Source organism: Manihot esculenta, chromosome 12 (genome assembly GCF_001659605.2).
Source record: "Manihot esculenta cultivar AM560-2 chromosome 12, M.esculenta_v8, whole genome shotgun sequence".
NCBI classification, from domain to species: domain Eukaryota; kingdom Viridiplantae; phylum Streptophyta; class Magnoliopsida; order Malpighiales; family Euphorbiaceae; genus Manihot; species Manihot esculenta.
In genome coordinates, this window is record NC_035172.2 from 30,509,850 (window position 1) to 30,534,194 (window position 24,345).

General features: G+C 32.4%; 1 protein-coding gene across 4 annotated transcripts; it reads left to right on the forward strand.

Moving 5' to 3' along the window:
* The first annotated feature begins 3,843 nt into the window (after positions 1–3,843).
* LOC110627707 (U-box domain-containing protein 4) lies at positions 3,844–15,762 on the forward strand. Of its 4 annotated transcripts, none has more exons than XM_021774056.2 (7): positions 3,847–3,999; positions 4,226–4,532; positions 8,245–8,388; positions 10,316–10,596; positions 12,792–12,908; positions 13,101–15,170; positions 15,265–15,762. In XM_021774056.2, exons 4-7 carry the CDS (start codon positions 10,321–10,323, stop codon positions 15,319–15,321), a joined length of 2,520 nt encoding a protein of 839 aa, XP_021629748.1. In that variant the 5' UTR covers positions 3,847–3,999; positions 4,226–4,532; positions 8,245–8,388; positions 10,316–10,320; the 3' UTR covers positions 15,322–15,762. The 4 variants fall into 4 exon arrangements, with proteins under 4 accessions (XP_021629749.1, XP_021629748.1, XP_043804621.1 ...); XM_043948686.1 differs by having other exon boundaries at positions 3,866–3,999; positions 4,146–4,532; XM_021774058.2 differs by having other exon boundaries at positions 3,867–3,999; positions 4,259–4,532.
* The last annotated feature ends 8,583 nt before the right edge of the window (positions 15,763–24,345 follow it).

Consider the following 24,345-nt stretch of genomic DNA (forward strand, 5'->3'; position numbering starts at 1 on the left):
CCCCCTGCAATTATGTTCTTGTTGGTAGCAGTCTTAGCAACAGCTCATGAATTGCCAGTATTTTAGAGAATAGAAAAAGGAGTAAGAAACTTGTTTTAATTCAAATAAATTGAGAAAATTCAATGAAGTTTCCGATAACGGAACCAAATGATGTTGCTGAAAATAGAGCTGTGCTGTGATTGGCTAACCTGCAAGAAAGAGAAGGTGAGGTGGATGACACCTACGATGGCCACTTTGACTTTCAAGTCAGTAAGTTGAAGAGAATGGCGAGTATAAGGAATTTCGTAGAACTCAAGAGTAGTTGTGTAAAAATTATATACATTTGTCTCTGTGATCGTTAGTTTTTATACGGTAAGAAGATGAAGTTAATTATAGTATTTTCTAGAAATTTGGTTGGTGCCAGCTAATTAGTAGGAAATCTCACTAGCTAATTATTCGAAAATTCTGTGATTACAAATGTAACGGAGATCTGCTGGATTGTGTCTACTAACAGTAACTTATGTGAAGACTTAACCTCCTGAGGAGAGGGCGAATCTTTGATAAAGGATCGAGTGCTACAGTGATTGGGTCTTTCTTTTTATGGGTGGGATCGTGTTTCGCCTTATTAGACTCTTGCTATGTAGTCCTGTTTTATGATGACAACTCATAATTTTATTTTGAGTGTTTGATTAAATAAAAATTTACTTAATTTATTTTAAAATTTTAAAATGATTTTTGATATATTTTAAAAAGTTAAAGGATTTAGTTGATTTATTTAAGTTTATTTGCCTCATAAAAAAATCTAAGACATTTTGTCCATACTTTAATGATTAAAATAAAATTTTTGTCTAAAAAAATATTAAGAGTTTTTCGCTACAATTTAATTTCACATTTAAAATTAGATTTTGTTATATTTTGTGGCTTTTTAAATTTTAATTACACTTTTTAAATTATACTACAAAAGTATTTTAATCCCAAAACGGATATAATGATAGTAATATTTAAAAAAAGAAAACCTACAATAGCTCATTTTAGAACAATAATATAAAAAATATGATATAATAAGTTAAAGATACTACAAAATTTGATCTGAATGTCAAAACTTATGTGAGTGGATTGACTTATTTTTATAAAAAATATAAAAAAATATTTATTAAATGCGTCAATAAAAAATTCAAAAAATAAAAATAAACTCATTAGGAAAAACTTAATAACCCACTAATTCCAAAGAGTCAAATCCGACTTATTTTTTTAATTTGAACAAAAATTTATATCATGCTGCTCCTCATTAATGATCAGCGACTACTTTTATCTAAATAAATTCAAATAGAAGAAGTTTGACATGTTAAAAAATTGAAAAGCAGAATAAACATATTACCAAGGCATTAAAACTCATTTAGAGGGCATTAAAACTCATTTAGAGCAAAAAGAAATGGAGTTTTGGATATAATAATTTATATGCATTACCAACTCAGATTGAAAATGATGGAACCGAATGCATAAGAGAGGAAAAACAACACTTTTACAATTGCATCAAGTTATTATCACTAGAATCGAGAGAAGCAGTCTTAAGATTGAATGATGCTAGTGAAATATGGAGAGACGCATTGTAAGCCTTCTTTTCAAGGGTTCAATCTTAGATAACACATGTTAGAAGTCACCATCTGCATAGCCACAAAACCAACAAAACTATAACTAAATATACAAAAACTCAAACTATTTCATAAAAAAGTATATCTTGCTTTCAAACAAAAAAATAAATACAAAATCTTCAACTTCATCTCAAAAGAAAATTGAGAGAAACTGACATTTAAGGCCATTTCCAAAACTGCATTGGAGATGGCCTCCATCGCAACACTAAAATTCATCGGAATTTTGGTGTTTTGCTATAGAAATTCATCAGAATTTTGGTGTTTTGCTATAGTGTCACACAATTTCAGCAGTATTTATTTATTAATTTACAATATAATTAAAAATTTTATAGTTTTTTTTATAAAAATTCTTCCTTATTATTTGAATATTTAAAATTTTAATTAAATTTTAATTTTTTTATTCTCGTAATATATTAATATTTTTATAATTATAAAAATTTAATTTAAATTAATATATTCTCAATTATAAATAATTCTTATTTTTTTATTCTAGTAATATATTAATATTTTTATATATTTTTATAATTATAAAAAATTAATTTAAATTAATATATTCTCAATTATAAATAATATTTATAATAAATTAATTTATTTATAATATATTATATAAAATAAGTGAAGTAGCACATATATTATAATTAAATTTTATTGATAATTTAATATGCATGAATTTATTTTATTTTGGATTTTGTTAATTAATATTTAATTAATGTATGATTATAATTAATATTTAATTAACATATTTTTAGAATTAATATTTAATTAATACTTTTTATAATTAATATATTTTTATTTACCTCTAATATAATTGAATATTTAAATATTAAATGAAAATATAAAATATATAAATATATGGGATGAATATATAAAATGATACGAAAATTTTGAATTAAATGGATAATTAAGATTAAAGTAAAATAAATAATATAATATTAAAAGAGAGAAAAATATAAATATAATATTTTTTTTATATTAAAAATAGTGCAGAAAGTTAAAAATGATATTGTATTATTTTAATATTTTATATTAAAATAATGTAAAAAATAGTGTGTGGTATTGAAAATAGTCTAAATAAAATAAAAATATTACTTTTATTCATATGAATAAAGGTAATTATAAAAAAAATTAATAAAAAATAACTTTAAAAAAAAACCACCTAGAAAATTATTTCTCTCAAAATAATCAAAATACTCATTGAAAGAAAGAAAGAAAATGCAAGAAAAAAAAACCTACTACATCTACCTGTTATATGATAATGACTAAATTGGAAAAATTAACAAATTTAATTAATTTGGCAACTTTATCATTAAATTAGCGAAATCGGCCGTATGCCCCATGCGGATCATTTCCTTTTCCTCTGTAAAATTGATTGTTAAAATATTGAGCAATGGCTAATAATGAGATAATACAATAATTATTCCATGAGTTCTTGCCGTAAACAACAACTCTGGTGAACCGCCCCTTTTTGGCGGCTACCTAATTAAAATGATTAATTAAATTAACTTTCCAGTTCAGAACTATCTCAATTAAAATTTTTTTAACTAATAATTTATGCAATTTAAATCACCTAACTTAATACAATGATAAATTATTTATTTATTTTGTTATTATGATTTGATCAGTTATTAATTTTAAAAAAAATATTATTTAATCTGAATAATATAAATAAATTAATTAATTCATCTTTTAATTTTAAAAAATATATTAAAATATTTTTAATATTTTAAAAAATTTATCCATTAATTTTTCTATAAATTTTAATTATTAAATATTATAAAAAAATTTAAAATTACTTAATAAATTTTTTAAAAATATGAGAAATCAATTAATAAATTTTTTAAAATTATAAAGAATAAATAATAAAATATTTAATGAAAAAATTAATGGATAGAATAAATAATAAATTTTTTAAAATTTTAGAAATATTTTAAATATTTTTAAAATTAAAAAATTAATTAGGAAATTTTTTTATATTATAAAAATTAAGTAATAATTTTTTTTTAAAATTTTAATATAAATTATTTTTTTTTTTTAAAAAAACTTATTTATAATTTGACTGAAACGAGGTCAAACAATATAAAGAGGAAACCATAACGAATCGGCTTAGGCAAATGGAGATAGAGTTTCATTATAAAATAGAAAATGACGAGAATATCCTCACACCATACCCCAACCAAATGCTCCCCCACAAAAGCAACTATAATTATAAATTACTCTTAATTAAACAACAAAAATAATAAACAAAATATAAACAAATTCATAGCAGAGGAGAGGAGGAGAATAAGCTAAATCTGGGTGGTCGTCTTCTCCAAAACCCTAAAAAATCTTTGATAATTTGCTTATTTCAGGTTATCTTCGCTCTGCTGAGGTACTCTTCTTCTTCTTCTGATTTCGTCTATCTAGGGTTTTTGTTTATGTACGTTGATTGCTTTGCCGGCTACAGTATCTAATCTAAGTATTTAGAGCTCAATTCAGCTTTGTTTTGTTTTGATTTGTTGTCATTTATCTTTTCAGTCTTTATGCTTGGCTGTTTTGATTTTGAGAACTACAAAAAAACCTCCAATTTTGGTCTTTTTATTTGTGTAATTGAACAGTTGAAGATCTCTGATTCCCTTCCCACTTCCCAGTCGACGCCTCTCTCCCCCACTTCACTGCCGGCAGCCCAGTCAGAGACAACCCTTCCCTCTCCCCAGTCGGCGTCGGCGACATCTCCTTTTCTCTCCCCATTCGACGACAACTCTTCCCTCTCCCCAGTCAGCGACATCTCCTTTTCTCTCCCCATTCGGCGACAACTCCTCTCCCTATCTCCCCAGTTGGCGTTTCTTTCTTTCGTTGAATCGGTTATTCTAGTAATCATCGGTTGATTTTTTATAATCAAGATTTGACCGGAACTCTCTTCAGGTTTGTAATCAGATTTTGATAATCAAGATTTTTAAGTGCATGTTGTTAAAGATTTTTTAGTTGCTATTAAAGATCTTTAGAATTTATGGACTATTAATCAGATTATTTAGTTACTGTTAAAAATATTTTAGTTGCTGTTAAAGATTTTTTAAGTAATCATCAAGTAATTCTCAATTGTCTATCAGATTTGTAATTTCTGTTAAAGAGCAATTGTCAATTTGTCAGTAATCAACATTGTGAATTTATTGACTTCAGCAACAGTATCACATATTCTCAAACATTGTTATCTCTATTTTGTTTTGTTGTATGAAATATTGTCATTGTAAATTTGCCATTTATCGTAGAATTTCTATTACCTTCTGTGATAAATTTTGGTGACTGGACTTCAGTCCCATCTGGTTCTGTCTCCATCACCTCACTAGAAGCTCCAGAATATTCATCTGAATCATCAAAGATGCCTTACTCATAGATGGAGGTATCCCTTCCATGGATGGATCAAGGATTTCATCTATTTTACCAATAACCAAGATTAGGCACCAATTATATTGTTTAATAGCACAACCTTACAAGAATAGAAGAAAATATCACTGGAAGAAGGCTGCATTGGAGATCACACTTTGCTAAAGGACCAATACCACACCCACAAATAGTGCCATGCACCATTAAGGTAGGAAATACTGTTATAGAATTTCTAAAACTTATAGAACTCCATTATTTACTATGCTGCAACCAACTACTGTTCCAAGATGGCATATGAAATCCCAAACAGGTATCCTTCATATTTCTTCTAGAACTTCTCAAAGAGTAGAACTTTGAAACAATGATAGGTTTCCACCCAGTTGCTCCTAAAATTTGGTCAAATGTGATAGAAAATTAAGAGTGCTATCTGCTAATGTTTTTGAAACCTATTCATGTTATGAACTGATGCGGGTTGAGGGTTTTTTTAACTGAAATAGTTGTATTTCATGACCCGGTATTTACTAATTTATCACAGAAGGCAATAGAAATTCTATGAGGTGAATTTATGGAGCGTCCATTTATCAACTTTTAAGTGCATGCTTTTGGGTTTGTTATTTGGGTTAGAATACCCAAATCCTTAAATTTTTTTGTCATTGGATTGAATTAAAGAAATCGGGTTCGATCGGTTCGGGTATTATGCTGGTATTGTTAAATGGATTTGGAACGGGTATAGGTAGTAAAATTAAAATACTAAATGGATTTGGGAAGGGCTTTGAAATTTTACAGATAATCGAGTTCAAGTTTGGGTACCCTCAATTTCGTGGGTACCCTACTCGTTTACATCCCTCAATATGACTAGTTGAAAGGATTTCTTTTGGAGTGTTATAGATTATAGGAAGTAAATATATTAATATAGGAAGTAAATATTGATAGATGGGTTAGTTGCTTAATCTTAGGGATTGTATAATTATAGACTTGATTTTCTTTCCTGTTTAGATACCGTCTTTTATATATAAATAGATTGTAATCTTTATTATGAAATACAACATCAAATATTATATTTCTACATGGTATCAGAGCCAGGTTTGTAGAGATTTATTTTCTCTCTCGTCAAGTTTTAAATTTTTGGAGACTCAGGACTCCTGTTCTTTTGTGTTATCCATCTAGGATAATATTTGTCTCTCACCATTCACCTAGAGAGGATGTCAAAGTCGCCTTGCAGCTCTCTTGTCAGATTTGTGGTTCGTTTGTCGTTTGGGTGTTGAGTGAAGGCGCCTTTTTGATACTATTCATTTGGGTTACCCATAAAAAGTAACTTTTGGAGTAACTTTTGGAGACTTAGGGTTTTGTTTATTTGGGTTACCCATAAAAGAGTAACATTTGGAGACTTAGGGCTCTGTTCATTTGGGGTACTCATAAAAGGTAACATTTGGAGACTTAGCGCTCTGTTCATTTGGGTTACTCATAAAGAGTAACATTTGGATCTATTCATTTGGGTTACTCATAAAGGGTAACATTTGGAGACTTAGGGCTCTATTCATTTGGATTACTCATAAAGGGTAACATTTGGAGACTTAGGTCTATGTTCATTTGGGTTATCCATAAAGGGTAACACTTGGAGACTTAGGGCTCTGTTCATCAGGTATTGTTCACAGGAATTATTCATCAAGTATTGTTCACGGGAATTATTCATCGGGTACTGTTCACGAGTACTGTTCATAGGGTACTGTTCACGAGTCACGAGTACTGTTCACGGATTCGAAATTCTATTCACAGTAATGCGTTTTACCAAGCTGAGAAAATGTGGTCTCCCATTCTAGTGCTGAATCTAAATGTCGAGTTATGGCAAAAACCGTTTGTGAAGTTTTGTGGGTACGTCAATTATTGGAAGAAGTTGGGTTTACAAATTCGGTGTCTGCTAAGTTGTATGGGACGAGTTGATTATATATGTAACAAGTTGGGCATGATTAACATTTATGCTCCAACTTAAGGGGGAGTGTTATAGATTATAGGAAGTAAATATATTAATATAGGAAGTAAATATTGATAGATGGGTTAGTTGCTTAATCTTAGGGATTGTATAATTATAGACTTGATTTTCTTTCCTGTTTAGATACCGTCTTTTATATATAAATAGATTGTAATCTTTATTATGAAATACAACATCAAATATTATATTTCTACATGGAGCAAAGTTCGAATTGATGATTGTTGGTACTGAAAAATGATAACCAATTTTTTGTTTTGTCTTTTTTTTAAGTACATTAGACAGTGGAATTTAGTTTTTTTCATGCAGATTTGTGAGGTCCTTGTGGTAGGTGTTTTTTATTATGCATAATAACCGCTCAATAAATTGAAATGGCACACTCAGTAAAGTCTAACATGGATGGGAATTGACTATTGAGTTGGACAACTATAAGTTTACAAATTGCAGCTAAGTGAGGAGATAAATAAATATTAATTTATGAATAGACTTTAAGTTTTGTTGATAATTCAAATGATTAATGCACAAAAAAATCTGAATTGTAGGTTCCTATAATCTTTAGCTTTTAAACAGATGCAAGATTGTTGGAAGTGTAGCAACTTGATATGATAATTGGACACTTACATTGATGAATGGACGTGATTATAATCAAATTTTAGCAGTCAGAATATGATCTCATCAAATTAGTCTGACTTGATAAGGTAATTTAGATATTATGATTCTGCTATCCCCTTAGACATAAGGTGTTTGTGTGTGTGAGAGAGAGAAAGAGAGTGAGACATTTACTTGTTGAAAGGAGGGTCTTAAAGCAAAATTTACCAGAATTTAAGAGCAGGGAAAAATAAAAAAGAATCATCCCAATATGACATCATGGGAAGGAAGCTAGGGTATTGCATAGTTGTAATCTCATCAAAGTCTTTCCATTCAGAATTCGAACCAATGATCACCTTATTATCATTATCTTATATTAAGGAGAGTTCTTTCATAATGTTCATCTTCAGTATTACTGCCGGACCTGCATAGATGAGCATTGTCTACCTCTTTCCCTCCCCTCCCCCCTCTAAGTCACACTAGAAAGGACATTAGGAAAGATCATTGACAAATTATATATTGAAGCTTGAAGGTTTTCCTTACTGATTTTTTTTAGTGGTGAAAAAAATACTTGCTATATATTTTGCTATAGATTTCATTAGTAGCATTTAATCTTCCACCTAACATTAAATATTAGAACTTTCTGATAAGTTAATCTAAAGGTTTGTTTCTGTACAGGGTATTTCTGGGATTTCAATTCCGAAGAATTCAAATAAGCTATATCATGGATTTCCAGGAGGTTTTCCTTTTTTTCCACAGTATTGAAGATCATTAATGTGAGACATTACTTTGGTATTTCAAGTAACAGCTTTTAGTGAAAAGGTACAGTCCATGCTCTTAGCAATCCTATGATTTTCTTTCCCTTCCTGTGAATTTATTTTATAAATTTAGCATCTTTGTGCATATATGATGTTTGTTTGGAAAAGCCTTGACAGAAGTGGTGAGAGAGACAGAGGGAGGAGGATTGACTAAAATTTAATGGGATATACCTTCAGATAGAGTTGACTGGTGAAGAAGGAATTTTGTATGACATTTTGTAATATTCATTAGTGAATTCGTGTATCACATACTTCTAACTATAGTTATTTGGTGATATGAGAATTCTCTTTTGCATAGTCTGAACTTTGTATTTTCTGTCATACTCTCTGGCATTTGTTTTGTATGCTATGGTAGTTGGAAATGGAAAATTAAAACAGGCTATTATTGTTGGGCTTGTTGATATCTTGTCTATTATCATTTACAAATATATGCAAATACTAGAAATGGAATAATAACAATGCACGCAACTAATGTTTGTAATAAGAGAGGAAGATATTTGTGGATGATTAGAATTTACACGAGGTTGATCATTATAGAGTCTAAATTGATTACCAAATCAAGCTGACTGAACCAGAGTACATAAAACTGCTGTAAACTAAAACCATAAGAAGGATCATACTCCAATACCTAATAGAGGAAGTTGCCTTGGATATAATGGAAAAGAATAAAGAAAAAGATATCTATTTAACCCTGCTGAGTTGGGATTAGGCTTTTTAAATTTTAGTTGGTTGACAATTAAAAAATCATTAAAGATATTATTATTACAGAAATAGAAACTTGTATCCCTTGATAGATATGAATATATAAAAAACTGAATTGTAATGATCTATACTTCATATGCAGCAAATTAGAGTAGTTCAAAGGGAGGGAAAAAAAAGGAGTTTTAAGTAAGAATTGATTCCAATCTGATCAATCTCCTTCACTACCAACCCTGGCAAGATTTCATTTTTGAAATCCTTCCTTGACCTCTGGTCAGAACTCTAACTCAATTCAGGTGGGTTTCCAAATTGTTCAAAACCCTGGTTTCGTATCCGTAGTTTATGAAAATCCACCTCAGAAAACCATGTGTTCACCAAAAAAACAAGCCCGTAATTGTTTTCACCCGTGCTGTCTCCTAAAAATTTTGCTCTCAGCTCACTGTACTTGATTTGCAACAATATACGACGGTTTTTAATACAATACTTGATTAAGGGTTTGGAAAGTTCTTGTGAGATGGTTATTTGATTATTTATTCAGTTAGTTATCTGCACCAGAGTAGCTGTCTTTTGTAGCTTTGATTCTGTTGGCCTGCATGAGGATCATCAAATGCTATTATTGGTTTGATCTTAGTATTTTTTTTTAACTCCAAATTATTTATTTTATATAATATATGCCGACTTTACGTATAATGTTTGAGTTTTTGCTTGGTAGCAAATAGTATAATGTTCTAGTATTTATTTATGTCATTTCGAAATTTAATTTATATATTGATTGCTAGTGTTACTCTGAAACTAAGTGGAAAGGCTCTGAAATGGATTATAACAATTGAAGGAAACTTCTAGTAAAAGATTAGTTATTGTTGGGGTTGTTGTTTCCAATTGTGGTTGCTTTATACCATGTATTCACTAAGCCATGCTTTCACTAACCCTTTTAACATTCCAGTATCTGCAGTATCAATTTTTTATTGTTTCTCATGAAGAGAGTTTATTAGATACCTTGGGATAATGTCTATAAAGGACATATACAGATGACTATTTCCATGCATGTATACAAGCATTAATCTTATAAAGGATATATACAGATGACTATTTCCATGCATGTATACAAGCATTAATCTGTGCTTTAGAATTATTCTATTTTCGGTCTGAAGAAGCTCTCTATAGATATTTGCAAGTTTGTTGCCATTTCTTTTCCTTTGATGGTGCAATTTGTGATATTTTTGGTCATGCAGGTGCCATGGAAATATCATTGTTGAAAGAACTTCTCAATAACATCTCCTCTTTTTTATGTTTATCATCGATTGACAACGTAAGCTTGGACCTGGTTCAGAAGTATTGGCAGAAGGCAGAAGAGATATTGAAGCTGTTGAAGCCAATACTTGATGCCATTGTTGATTCTGAAATAGCTTCTGATGAAGTGCTTAACAAGGCATTTCATGAATTGAGCCAATCTATTGATGAATTGAGGGATCTCTTCGAGAACTGGCAACCGTTGTCAAGTAAAGTTTATTTTGTAAGTTCCACAAGCACTATTTTTATGATTTTAGGTAGCCATTAGCCAATATGTATTTTGAGGAAGTACCTAGGTTGAGCTAGCTTATGGAGCTGCTACAGTTTTTTTTTATTTTATTTTTTATTGTGAGGTATATTTTTTTTAGTGTTAGGATTTGAGGTATTCATATATTCTTTTAATCTTAGGATTAGCATGTTTTAGTGTGGTTCTTTTTATGCTTCTTTTGTCTTTTGTACGAGGGGAGACTGCTGCTTATGCGATGGACTACTCTTTGCTCCCACCTGATGCTCTCTCTTCAGAAATATAATGAAAGAACTTGTGTGCAATTTAAATTGTCTATGTGTGATTCCAAATTTTTTGCTTTCAAATGTGTGTATAAAGAACCTGAAAAGGTTTGTATTAGGAATAGGGAGGTTTGTTGCAAACTATATATGGAAGCAGGAGCTGTATTATGTCCGAGTTAAGTTATTAGTAATTGAAAATTATCTATGGTGTATTAAGTTGGAGGTTATGGTTATGATGTGGCTATTTTACGTTGATGAACAAGGCATGCTGAACTAATGAGGACTAGTAGGCTAATACTGGGACTGGTGCTAAATGTGCTTGCAATAGACGTATGGAGTTGGAGAGGGGAAGAATAAAAATCTTTCAGCATACTTTACAGACTGTTCTGTTTTTTCCCCTCTTTTTTTTTTTTTTTTTTGAGAAAGGGGGTGGGGGTGGGTGCATATGTTTTATTCAGAACTTTATTAATACTGGATAAGAAGGAATTGAAATAAATGCAAATTGTTGTTTTCTACTTGTCATTTGCATCAAATTTATTTAGATGCTTGAGATCCCCATAACAAAGTCTTTACATAAGAGATTGACTTTGAGTCTGTACATGTTTAACTTTGTTATGGATGAGCTAATTAGTTATATTGAAGATGATATCACCTGGTGCATGTTATTTGCTGATGTTGTCTTATTGGATGAAACTAGTGGAGGAGTTAACTAGATGTTGAAGTTGTGGAGAAGGACCTTGAGAGTAAAGAATTTTAGGCTAAGTAGAAGTAAGACGGAATATATGCATTGCAGGTTTAGCTCCTGTAGATGAATGAAGATGAGATTCGATTTGATGGAGTTCTGGTTACATTTTCGTATTTAGATTTTATCATTCAGAAGAACAAAATAACAGATAGGATGCAACTCATATTATCAAAATAGGATGAATAAAATGGAGTGCGACAGATTTGCTAGGTGACCTAGGATCCTAATAAGGTGAAATCTAAATCTATAGAATTGTAGTTAGGCTAGCTGTTTGTATGGGAACAAATATTGGATATTTAATGTACAAGATGCCTGCAAAATTAGTGTGGTAAAAATATAGATGTTGAGATAGATATCTTGTGACATGATATGATGATAATGAATAAAATTATGTATGACCACATCTGGCAGAGAGTGCATGTAACACATTGGGGATAAAATCATAGAGGGTCGATTAAGATGGTTTGGTTATGTTCAAAGTGGAGCATCATATGCCTCAGTATGATGATGTGATAAGTTAGCAGTGGAAGGATTGAGAATAGATATTGAGGAAGTAGTATCAAAAGGTTTACAATTTTTGGATATTGATGTGGAATTAGTTTCAAATAGAGTTGAATGGTGAATTAAAGATCTACAGCAACTTGTTTGGAATTAAGGTTAGTTGCTGTTGAGATTCTTGTGATGTCATGAACTATCTTTACGGCTTTAGTGGGAGATTTTTCTTGATATGATCTTACTGTAATCTTATCTTCCTTACCCTTTGAGATGCTTAAATATTTTTTCTAACTCATCTTGTAATCATCATAGGCAGGCATTACTTAGTGGAAAAACTCTTTGGTGACTTGCAATCATTCAGTTATTATCCAAGCAAATGTCCCCATTTATCTCACTGCCATGATCAATTTATTATGTTTTTATTTTTTGTTCAACTCTAAAAGTTTCTTATTTCATAAAAAAACCTTTGGATTGTCTAAGCAACACTTTGCCTGGCTTGGATTATTCACTGAGAATTGAAAATGTAATACTGTTTCTTAGCTTGAATTCACAATGAGCAGAGTGACTCGCTGAAAAAGGGGAAAGAAAGAAAGGAACAATAGAATAGTGCTGAATGTAAGTGACCTTTCTTAAGGATGATATTTTTAATCATCCTTTTTCTGTTGATCCAGGTTCTGCAAATTGAATCATTAATATCAAAGATTCGGACGTTGGGTTTGGACACTTTTCAGCAGTTGAAGTCTTCCCATGAAAATCTCCCAGATGAATTAAGTTCATCATCTCTTGAGGTAATCATCCCTAAAGGTTTTATTTAAAATGTTGCTGCTATTTTTTGGCCGATTGTTTAATCATCAAGAAATCATACATTTTGGATGTGAAGCAGAACTATTATACAAGCCTTTGTCTGGTTTCTTGAGTTTGGAGCATATATGAACTAAATCCTTTTGATGATGTCTGATAAATCATGCAATTGATTGCAGTACTGCACACAGAAAATTAAGCAAATGGGATATGAACAGATATCATCAGTCGTTAGGGAAGCCATAAGGGATCAGGTGGAGAATCTTGGACCCAGCTCAGAGATCCTGGTGAAAATTGCAGAGAGCTTAAGCTTGAGGTCCAATCAGGAGATTCTGATTGAAGCAGTGGCCCTTGAGAAGTTGAAGGAGAATGCTGAACAAGCTGAAAACACCAGGGAAGCCGAGTTATTTGATCAAATGATCTTTCTTGTGACTCGCATGCATGATCGTCTTGTTCTGATAAAACAGTCTCAGACCAGTAGCCCAGTCCCAATACCTGCTGATTTTTGCTGTCCTCTCTCTCTTGAGTTGATGACTGATCCGGTAATTGTGGCATCAGGGCAAACATATGAGCGGGCATTCATTAAGAACTGGATTGAACTTGGGCTCACTGTTTGTCCTAAGACGCGGCAGACTCTGGCTCACACCAATCTGATACCTAATTACACTGTAAAGGCTCTCATTGCAAATTGGTGCGAGTCTAACAATGTGAAGCTGCCTGATCCTGTGAAGTTGGTGAGCTTCAATCAGGCCTCACCACTTCTTTTACATGCCGATTCCAGTGGCATGCCCAAGGATTCACATGTTTTACCTCAATCCAGGGGCAACCAACCTATGTCACCTGAGTCAACTCGATCTGCTGGTTCTCCTGGGAGGAATCGGATTTCTTCTGGTGGGATCCATCGAGAGGGAACTTCACCACTTCATCCACGTTCTATCTCTGAGGGTTCCTTATCAGGTGTAGTAGGAAATGAACAGGGTTTGGACGTGATGAGAATATCACTACCGAGTTCTGAGGAAAGGTCTGCTAACTTGGAAGAAAGAAGCATGGATTCAGTTGTCCATGCTGTATCACCATCTAGGAACGAAGTTCCAAATGCAGTTAGAACTGATCAACCAATAACCCAGAGCCACAGTAGAAATGCTTCAGCCTCCAGTGCAATTGCTAATGCAAATTTTTCTCAAGGAGCAAATGGAGATGCTGATGAGTCTTCAGAAATGTCTAACCATATTGCTTCCTATAGCAGTGACACTTCAGGGGAAGTCAAAGCGGAGCCGCAGGCTTCTACTACATTGAGCATCCCTCACAGAGAACCTGAGTTCCCACACCGTTTGGTCGAGACACGGTCTCGAAGCCAAACAATCTGGCGGCGGCCTGCAGATAGGCTTGTTCCTAGGATAGTTTCTTCCCCTGCGATTGAAACAAGAGCTGACCTTTCTGGTGTTGAAACAAAAGTTCGGAAGCTGATTGAGGACTTGAAGAGTGATTCTGTTGAAATTCAAAGAGATGCAACAGCTGAACTCAGGCTACTTGCCAAACACAATATGGACAATAGGATTGTTATAGCAAGTTGTGGGGCCATCAACTTGTTAGTTAGCTTGCTTCGATCAACTGACACAAACATCCAGGAAAATGCTGTCACAGCACTCCTTAACCTGTCAATTAATGATAACAACAAAACAGCAATTGCTAATGCAGATGCTATTGAACCTCTGATTCATGTTCTAGAAACAGGAAGTCCAGAGGCCAAGGAGAATTCAGCTGCCACCCTCTTTAGCCTCTCAGTGATTGAGGATAACAAGGTCAGAATAGGACGATCTGGGGCTATTGGTCCTCTGGTTGATTTATTGGGGAATGGAACTCCCAGGGGAAAGAAGGATGCAGCTACAGCTTTATTTAATTTGTCAATATTTCATGAAAACAAAGCCCGCATTGTGCAAGCTGGTGCTGTTAAGCACCTTGTAGAGTTGATGGACCCGGCAGCTGGGATGGTTGACAAGGCAGTTGCTGTCTTGGCTAATCTTGCAACTATTCCTGAGGGAAGGACTGCAATTGGTCAAGAGGGTGGGATCCCTGTTCTTGTTGAGGTTGTTGAGTTGGGCTCTGCAAGAGGGAAGGAAAATGCAGCAGCTGCTCTTTTGCAGCTTTCCACAAATAGTAGTAGATTTTGTAACATGGTGCTTCAAGAAGGTGCTGTACCGCCATTAGTGGCTTTATCACAATCTGGCACCCCAAGGGCTAAAGAAAAGGTATACTGTCAAATTATTGTTTTCCACGTTCAGGATTTTCCCCCCTTCTTTTTCTATTGAAGTGCTAATAATAATGTGCTTTGAGTGCTTGCAGGCTCAGGCATTACTTCAGTACTTCAGAAACCAACGACATGGTAATGCTAGGGGCTGATTTGTTTTCAGACCAAGCAGTCGGCACCATCTGAGGTTTTGATTCGAGCTCTATGCATAGTGTGTACATTTGATGTTGCAAATAATGCATATTGAGATTTTTCTGTTTGGATTTTAGTTTACATGATTTGTAGAGGAAAAATTATTTATAACAAACATGATTGCTTCCTCTTGTGAAAAGTCTTTTGTACAAATGAATGTGGGAGGAACTGTGTCTAGTTTTTTCAGAGGGCTTGACAATGGTGAGAATGGGAGTGTTGCTGTGCCTTACTTATGTCTATCAGTCCCTTTTTTGAAAAAAAATTATACATTCAGACTATTTATTTTTAATGCTGCCTGCAAATATAGGCAGTTGGTGTAAAATTTCAGTCCAGTTTTTCAGAACTCGTAGTGGACGGCTTTCAGTGCAGCCAGTTTGTTTGTGGTATACCATTTTTCTCTATTGTTGAAATTGTTTTTGGCGAGAGGCTAAGGGAAGTAGGTGATCATTTGAACATTAGCTTTCTAGCCATTCATTATGCTAGTACTCGTACGATTTTGTATTTTCCTTAATTTTACCCTTGTTCTTAGTAGTGCCGAATAAAAAATTGTCATTCTCAAATTTTTCGAGAATATATTTGCCAGCAAATCCATTCCTCAAAATCCACAGCTATCTCTCCTCTCTCTCCTCCCTCTAAAAATAGAAACTTCATATTTATTGGGTTGTGAATATTTTCTTCAGAGAGATCATAAAATATATGGTAAATTACAATTTCATTTTGGTTCTTATATTTTTAGACATTCATTGAAAATCTATCTAAAATTTCTAAATGTATTCAAACATATTCTTTCTCAAATTTTAGATCATATGGTTATGTAGTTTTAAAATTTTCATTACACTTTTATTCATTGTTTTAGAAATCCATAATATTGGGATTAAGAGCTTTTTAATTGGTAAATTTTTCCACTTAAATAAAGTAACTAAATAATTAATGGTTTAAAGATATTTAAAAAGGTAAAAATTAAATTGGATAACCAAAATATTTAAAAGTCGAACTCAAAATGTAAATTAGAGCAAGTTTTGCTTTTTAAGGGTATTTTTATTTGAATTTTAATAGGATAGAATTTAAATATTTTTGAAATGAACATGGATCCGAACACTCGACTTGCTTGAATTCTAATAGGCTGAGTTTTTAACGAATTTGAGCGGTTCACTAATATAAAAATCATATTACGAGTATTGATTTAATACAAATACAATTATAGATTCTTAACGTCATTAAAAAAATTACTGCTATTATCTAATTACTGTTATTTGTTAATAGCATAATGTTATAGATTCTATTTTGATAGAAATTAACACTAATTACTATTATTAAGAAGTTCAAATCATATTAAAATATCATACTAATTAAATTGAGATATAATAATTTAGAGTATAGACATGATAATACATGGTGTTTGTAATGCTAAAAGGTTCAAATCATATTAAAAAACATTATTATTAATATATTTAATACTTAGTAAATAATAAATAATTACTTATAATTCATCAATAATTAATTTAAAAATAATATATATAATCGTTATCCAATTATAATAAATGAAGTGAAAAATTAATAAATTATACTTTTCTCTTAATTTTATTATTCAAAACAAATTATACTCTAAATTATATGTATTACTCTAATCTGCACTGCCTATCACATCCAATTATGTGTAACTTTCCATATTGTTAGTTGATTAAAAAGATATACTTAGTGCAAATAGACAACGTTTTCAATCTACTACTCAAATAATTTCATATAAGTAATTATATATATATATATATTATAACCATAAAATTAATATATATTGATTTTTATAAGTATTAAAAATATAAATAATTTATGTTATATAACATTTTGCATATACTTATAGATAAACAAGAGAAATAAGATAAAAATTAATATTGACTGAGATAATTCTAGAAATAATGCTTTTTTAATATTATTATTATTTATTTTAAAAAATATAATTTAAAATAAAAATTAGAATAGTCTTACATAAATTAATACATATAAAATATTTTTATATTTTAAAAATAGCTGTTTTCAGTTTGCAACTCGAATTTTTGATATTTTTTTTATTTTTTATTAAAATAAATTAATACACATATAAATTAATAAACAAAGTATTTATCTAAAAAATTATAACCTAAAAAAAATTGATAGCCATAATATAAAATATTTTAGATAATAAAAACTATAAAAACGAAATTTTAATTAATTTTTTTTAACAACAACAAACCATTAAATCTAAATAAACAATTTTAATCGAAAATCACTTAAATTCCCAACACTAAAACCTCTCCACTCAGCAACCCTCTCCCCTTCGACCTCTTTGCCTTCTTTATGATACAGCCGCACATCTCTTATTGATCATCTTTCTGCTTTTTACCCTGTCAATATCGTTGTTGCGTCCGCCGATCCTAATTGCTAGGATTTGTTGTTCCTTATTTCTTTGCTCTCTTCCATTGCTTCTTCTGGTCTAATTATGCTATTCGATAACTTCCTCGTTCTCCGTCACTGTGAGTTTGGATGAATTTCTTGAAATTAGATTTCAGATATGTACTTGTTAGATATATTAGTGTGGATTTTGAAATTTGTGATAAATTTTCAAAATTCATGTATTTGTGAATTTTATTGAAGTTCTTTTTAATAAAAATTATTGTGAAAATTATATTTAGTGAGACTATTAAGTAATTATTGAAATAAACATTATTTCCATTCAGAGTCTATTTGTGAGATTAAGATTATTTCTTAATTTTGTTGAAATGTGAGATTGTGTGTGAATTTCTGATTCTTTTGATATTATGAGTTAATCGGATTCAAAGTGACTTTGTGACTTTGAGATTGTTTCTTAATTTTTTTGAAATGAGAGATTTTGCATAAATTTCTGAATTTTTTGGTATTATGAGTTAATCGGGCCGAGTAATTTCGGATAGTATTGTAATATATTATGAGTTAATCGGGCCGACTTTATCACTGTCTATTTCATATTACAATATATTCTATATGTATTGTTATATATTTTCTGTATTCTCTCTTCTCCTGTGTCTCTCTCTTATTTCGTGTATTATTATTCTATTCTTATATTAGTATCGATGATTAAAATTTTATCTAGATAATTTAATAAAAATTAAAAATTAAAAAAATAATAATAAAACTATTTTAATTTAAAATTTATTTTTAGATTCTGATCAATTTTCAGTTAATTAAATTTTCTTACAAAATATTAGTTTTTAATTTCAATTAAATTTTAATTTTATTCAATTTAATTCTAATTTTAATGTTTTCTTTTATTTTAATTAAATTTGCATTTCAATTTCAATTTTAAAAAAATTAAAGAAAAGTGAGGACAAAAATTAATTTTTATTTTTATTTTAGTATTTCTAATTCTTGTATTTTATCCTTTAGTTTTTTCTTTTAACTTTAAACCTTTAGATTAAAGTCGGTTAAAGTGACAATTTGGTTCAAACCATCCATTTTTGTAAGAAGGATTTTACTCTTTTAGATAAAAAAATTTAAAAATAAATATATTGATATTGCACCATATTCGACTAAAATATATGATGAGCTGTTATTATATGACAGAGTAGCATAATAAAACTATAATAAATTATGACATTTGGGAACGGAAGTCTCACCTATAATAAAAAAAACTCGGCCATCATAATGGTTAACACTCGAGACGTTAGAAGACGTGTCATCTCTTGAATCGGTTGTACATTTCATAATACAAGTTACCGTTTAAGGATAGTATCTAACAGATTCCCAGTATGCCTATAATTGCATGATATCTTATCTACTAGCCGATATTAGTCAGATTTCTAGGAGATTCTCCAACTAACTCCATCTTCTTACAGTTTAAAAGCAAAGCATACATAGAGTTCAAGGTACATATTCTTACATATTCTTCTTAAGTTCAAACAACTTACTTACACTCGCCATTCTTGATAAGCTCACTGATTTAAGCGTCGGAGTGGCTATCCATAGGTGCCAACCACCTCACTCTATTTCCTTTGTATCAATCATCTTCAACATATTTTCGGCCTCATCATTTGATTCCATTGCCAGGATATTCCATTGAGTTGTTGTTCATTTGGGATAAATCTGGCTTAGCTTTCTATTTATCTTTTTACTCAAAATATTTTTCATTTCCATTGCTTTATCCTTAAAATGGCTAAAAACTCACAAGTTGTTACTAAGTTTACTACTAATAAAGGAGCAATCATCTCCTCCACCCCTGACAGTGGACAGAATACCCCTTCCATGGTCAATAAGGTAGACCTCAACAACCTGAATAATGAGCTGATGATACAATATATTAAAAAGCTGCATGCAACTCTCGAGAAATAGCTGGAGAGGAGGCCTCATTCATGGCTTCTAGAATAAGGGAGAAAGCTTCCTTTGAGACCCTAAAGATTTGGACGGAGGCAATTCACATTCAATTCAAAGGAAAGGCCAAACTGGAGGATAAGAAATCATCGGACGAGGCCTCGAAAGATGTTAATTAGAAGCTAGTTTGTGCGGTACAGAGGTACCGGAAGGAGCAAGAGGAAGATTACGACTTGGACGACGCCTCACCGTAGCCGAAAGAAATTTTGCAGAGATTTTTTCAAAAAGTTCAAGCTTCTTAGTTTGGACAAATACGACGAGACAAAAGACCCCAAGAGCCATTTGGCTATCTTTCACACTACGATGCAACTTTATGATGTCAACAATTTTGTACTGTGCCGAGTCTTTCCGTCTACACTCACAGGTTTGGCCTAGAAATGGAACCAACATCTAAGTTTAGGTTCTATCCATAATTTTACACAGCTTGCTATGTTATTTAAATCTAAGTTTGTTACTTGTTTACCTCTTAAAAAACTCTCCTCAGACTTGCGAAAAATCCGACAAGGAGAGGCCGAGTCTTTAGAGAACTTTATCTTACATTTCAACACTGAAGCAATACAGGTTGAAGAACTAAATTATGAGATAGCATGCGAGGTATTAAAAAAATGGACTTGCAACATAAAATTTATGGATTCGTTGATCAAGAATCCAACAACCACTTATCAGCAGCTAATAGATAAAGCGCAAAAGTACATCCGATTGTATGATGAAGTCCAGATGCTGAGGGAGGACAAGAGGACTAGTCAAAATAAAACCCAGAATCTAAAAAGGCGAGGCTATGAGGGTGATTGAAAGAATTATCCCGTGTCCCGAGGGAGGGACAATCGAGGTAAGTATAAGAACTATACTCCATTAAATGACTCACGAATGAATATTTTGATTGGATTAGAAAAAATAATAAAGAGGTCAAATGGCCCTTTAAGCTCAACCCTGATAAAGCCAGCAAGCGAGACAAGACAAAATACTGTCGATTCTATGAAGACCATGGCCACACAATGGAGGAATGTTGACATTTAAAGGATGAAATTGAGAGACGGATAAGGGATGACATACTCCAAATGTTTACCAGAAAAGACAGAGAGGACCTAAGGTAAGAATTCCTGAAAACGCTGTTGATAGTAAACTTATTGGGGTTATACATGTGATTGCAGATGGCCTGAGTGATTGTAAAGGCAAGAACAAGGGCGCCCCTGAGGATGTCTTGTCTGTAGAGTAAGAACCGTAGATGAAGCAAGAGATAAAATTCAAGCTAGCAAATAGGGTGATAGAATCTTTGCACAATGACTCACTAGTCATAAGCATTCGGTTGAACATGTATGATATGAGATGAGTCTTGATTGACACATGTAGTTCCGTAAACCTGTTCACTTTAGAAGTATTTAACAAACTGGGTTTAGATAAAATAATCTCGCTAAAGTTTACTACCCATTAGTAGGATTAGGAGACAAAATCGTAGTAGTTTTTGGCACCATCAATCTTTTGCTTGTGCTGGGAGATGAGAAGCACAAACGAGAGCTATATGCAGAATTCGTTGTGATAGATATTTCACTTGCCTATAATGTAATATTTGATCATTCGGTCTTAAACTATCACATGATAATTATCTATATGGGTGCTTTGTGTTTAAAGTTGCCAGCTCCAGGGAGCTTGGCTATTGTCAAGGCAGCCAAAAGTTGGCATCAGAATGTTATAGGAACTCTACAAAAAACCTCGAGAAGGCAACGATGTCAATTGATCTGTTAGAAAAACCAGATTCTCATACAAAGCCAAAATCAGCAAACCTGGTAAAAGAGGAATTAGAAGCTGATAAAAATGTATGCTTTGAAATTGCATTAAGTAATATAGTAAAAGATAAGTTAGTAAAATTACTAAAACGCAGAATGACCACTTTTGCTTGGTCTCCAAAAGATATAATAGGTGTAGATCTGATACTAATCACCCACAAGCTATCCATTGATGAGTTAATAAAATTGACACAGCAAAAGAAAATGAGTTTTTCCCCAGAGAGATAGCAGGTGATTAAGGAAGAAGTTAATAAGTTTTTAAGTGCAGATCTAATAAAAGAGGTCCAGTATCCTACATGGCTCACCAATGTAGTGTTGGTGAAGATGGAAAACAGAAAGTGGAGGATGTACGTGGACTTTACTGATCTAAATAAAACATGTCCAAAAGATCACTATCAACTCCCATCCATCGATAGGTTAGTAGATTCTACCTCAGGCTATGTTGTGGTCTCCTTTTTAAATGCCATTTCAGGGTATCATCAGATCTTAATGGATCTCAAGGACGTCGAAAAAACCACTTTCATCACAGATAAAGGAGTTTTCTATTATAAGGTGATGTCGTTCGGATTAAAGAATGCAGGGGCGACCTATTAAAGGTTAGAGTCAAATATCTTTGAAGATCTGATGGGAATGACAGTCGAAGAGTATGTGGACAATATGATGGTAAAGAATCAAACCTTAGAAGATCACCCAGACGATATCCAGATGGTTTTTGACATATTGGATAACGCAGTTATGAAACTCAACCCTGAAAAATGTGCTTTTAGAGTAAGGGCTGAAAAATATTTAGGGTATATAGTCTCAGTACGAGGCATAAAAGCAAACTCAAATAAAATTAAAGCCATACAAGAAATGGAAGCACCTAAATGTATAAACGATATACAAAAACTAAATGGCAGGTTACAGCTCTTGGCTGATTTATATCTTGCTCAGCCAGGAGGTATCTCCCATTCTTTAAAGCGTTAAAAGGTAAAAAATAAGTTTGTGTGGGGGGAAGAGTGTGTTGAGGCATTTTTAAATTTGAAAATTTTTTTATCATCTCCACCTTTGCTAAGCTCGCTAGTCGAAGGCAAGGTTTTGTTTTAGTACTTGTTTGTTATGCAAGAAACAGTGAGCTTAGTGCTCGTACTAGAGGACAAGGGAGATCAAAGCCCTATCTACTATGCTAGCCAAGTTTTGAAGAGCATAGAATTAGATTATCTCCCTCTCAAGAAGTTAGCCTTTGTAGTTCTGATGTCCGCCACAAAGCTTCGCCCTTATTTGATGTCTCATATTATAAAGGTAAGGTTAAACTATCCTCTTCGAAAGGTTCTTCATAGGCCGAAATTGCCAGGGGAATTGTCCACCTGGGTAATGATGCTATCAGCATATGACATCAAATGTGTTCCTAGAAATGTTATGAATGCCCAGGCATTAGCCGAATTTATAGCAGAGATGACTCTACCCCTTGAGACCTCCAAACCGGCGGTTGAAGAATGAAAGGTGTAGGTAGATGGTGCTTATGGAGCTAGAGGTTCTAGAATTGAAATTCTCCTGCAAATTCAAACAAGAATAAAATTTCGATATGCGGCAAAGCATGCCTTTAGTACCACAAATAATGTGGTCGAGTATGAGGCCGGATCATGACATTCAGGATCATCATGGAAATAGGTATACAAAAATCTATTATCTTTAGTGACTCACAACTTATTGTTAATTATTGTCAAGGACAGTTCAAAGTTCGGGACTCCAATCTCATCAATTATGAAGAAAAAGTCCAATCCTTAATAACGAGGATCAAGGACAGGCAAAGCAATGGTGAACTGCGTCAAGTGGCCAGAGGTGACTATGAAGAAGCTAATCAGTTGACAAAAATGGCAGCGACAGAAGAACAACACTGAACTCAACTGCTCCAATTTGAAGTACTGCGTACTCCAACGACCTATAAAAAAGAGACTCTGCTAATTGAGGAGGGAGAGTCATGGATGACTCTAGTGTACAGATTCTTGATGGAGGATGAGCTACCGACAAACGAATTAATGGCCAAACAGATAATAAGAAAATCTTGTAGATATGCACCAATAAATGATTCATTATACAGAAGGTCATTAACTCAGCCATGGTTACAATGCGTAATAAAGGATAATGGTAGGAGTATTCTTAGAGATATTTATGAAGGAGATTGTGGAAGCCATGAAGTAGCTCGAAAGATCTCATGAAAAATATTTAGAAAAGGATATTACTGACCAATATTGATGCAGGATGCAAAAGAACTCGTTTAGAAGTGCCAACAATGTCAAGTACATGCAAGCATTCCTCAAACCCCAAGCGAAATACAAGTAGCAATTGGTTGCCCCCGACCCTTTTTTCAATGGGGGCTAGATATCCTTGGCCTATTTTGAAAAGTAACTAGATAAAAAAAATTTGTGATCGTGGTAGTTGACTATTTCAGCAAGTGGACCTAGGCAAAAGCAGTCCAGTCCAGTCCAATCCAGTCCATCACCACACAATAAGTCATCTCCTTCGTCAGCAAAAATATTTTCACCTGTTTTAGAATTCTAAGGTAGTTATCACCGAAAATGGAATGCAATTTGTGAGTTTCAAATTTAAAGACCTATGTAGGAAATGGGATATTGACCTACAATGCAGTTTAGAAAAAGGCTCAAAATAGGAGCCAGTTGCTGAGTCCTGGTGAGTTCCAAATTTAAAACCTTTTCTTCAAATCATGGTGAGTTCCAAATTTAAAGACCTATATAGAAAAATCTTTTAAGGTTTGAAGAAAAGACTTGACAAAGCTAAAGCCAATTGGCTCGAGGAGTTATCACACATCCTTTGGGTATACAA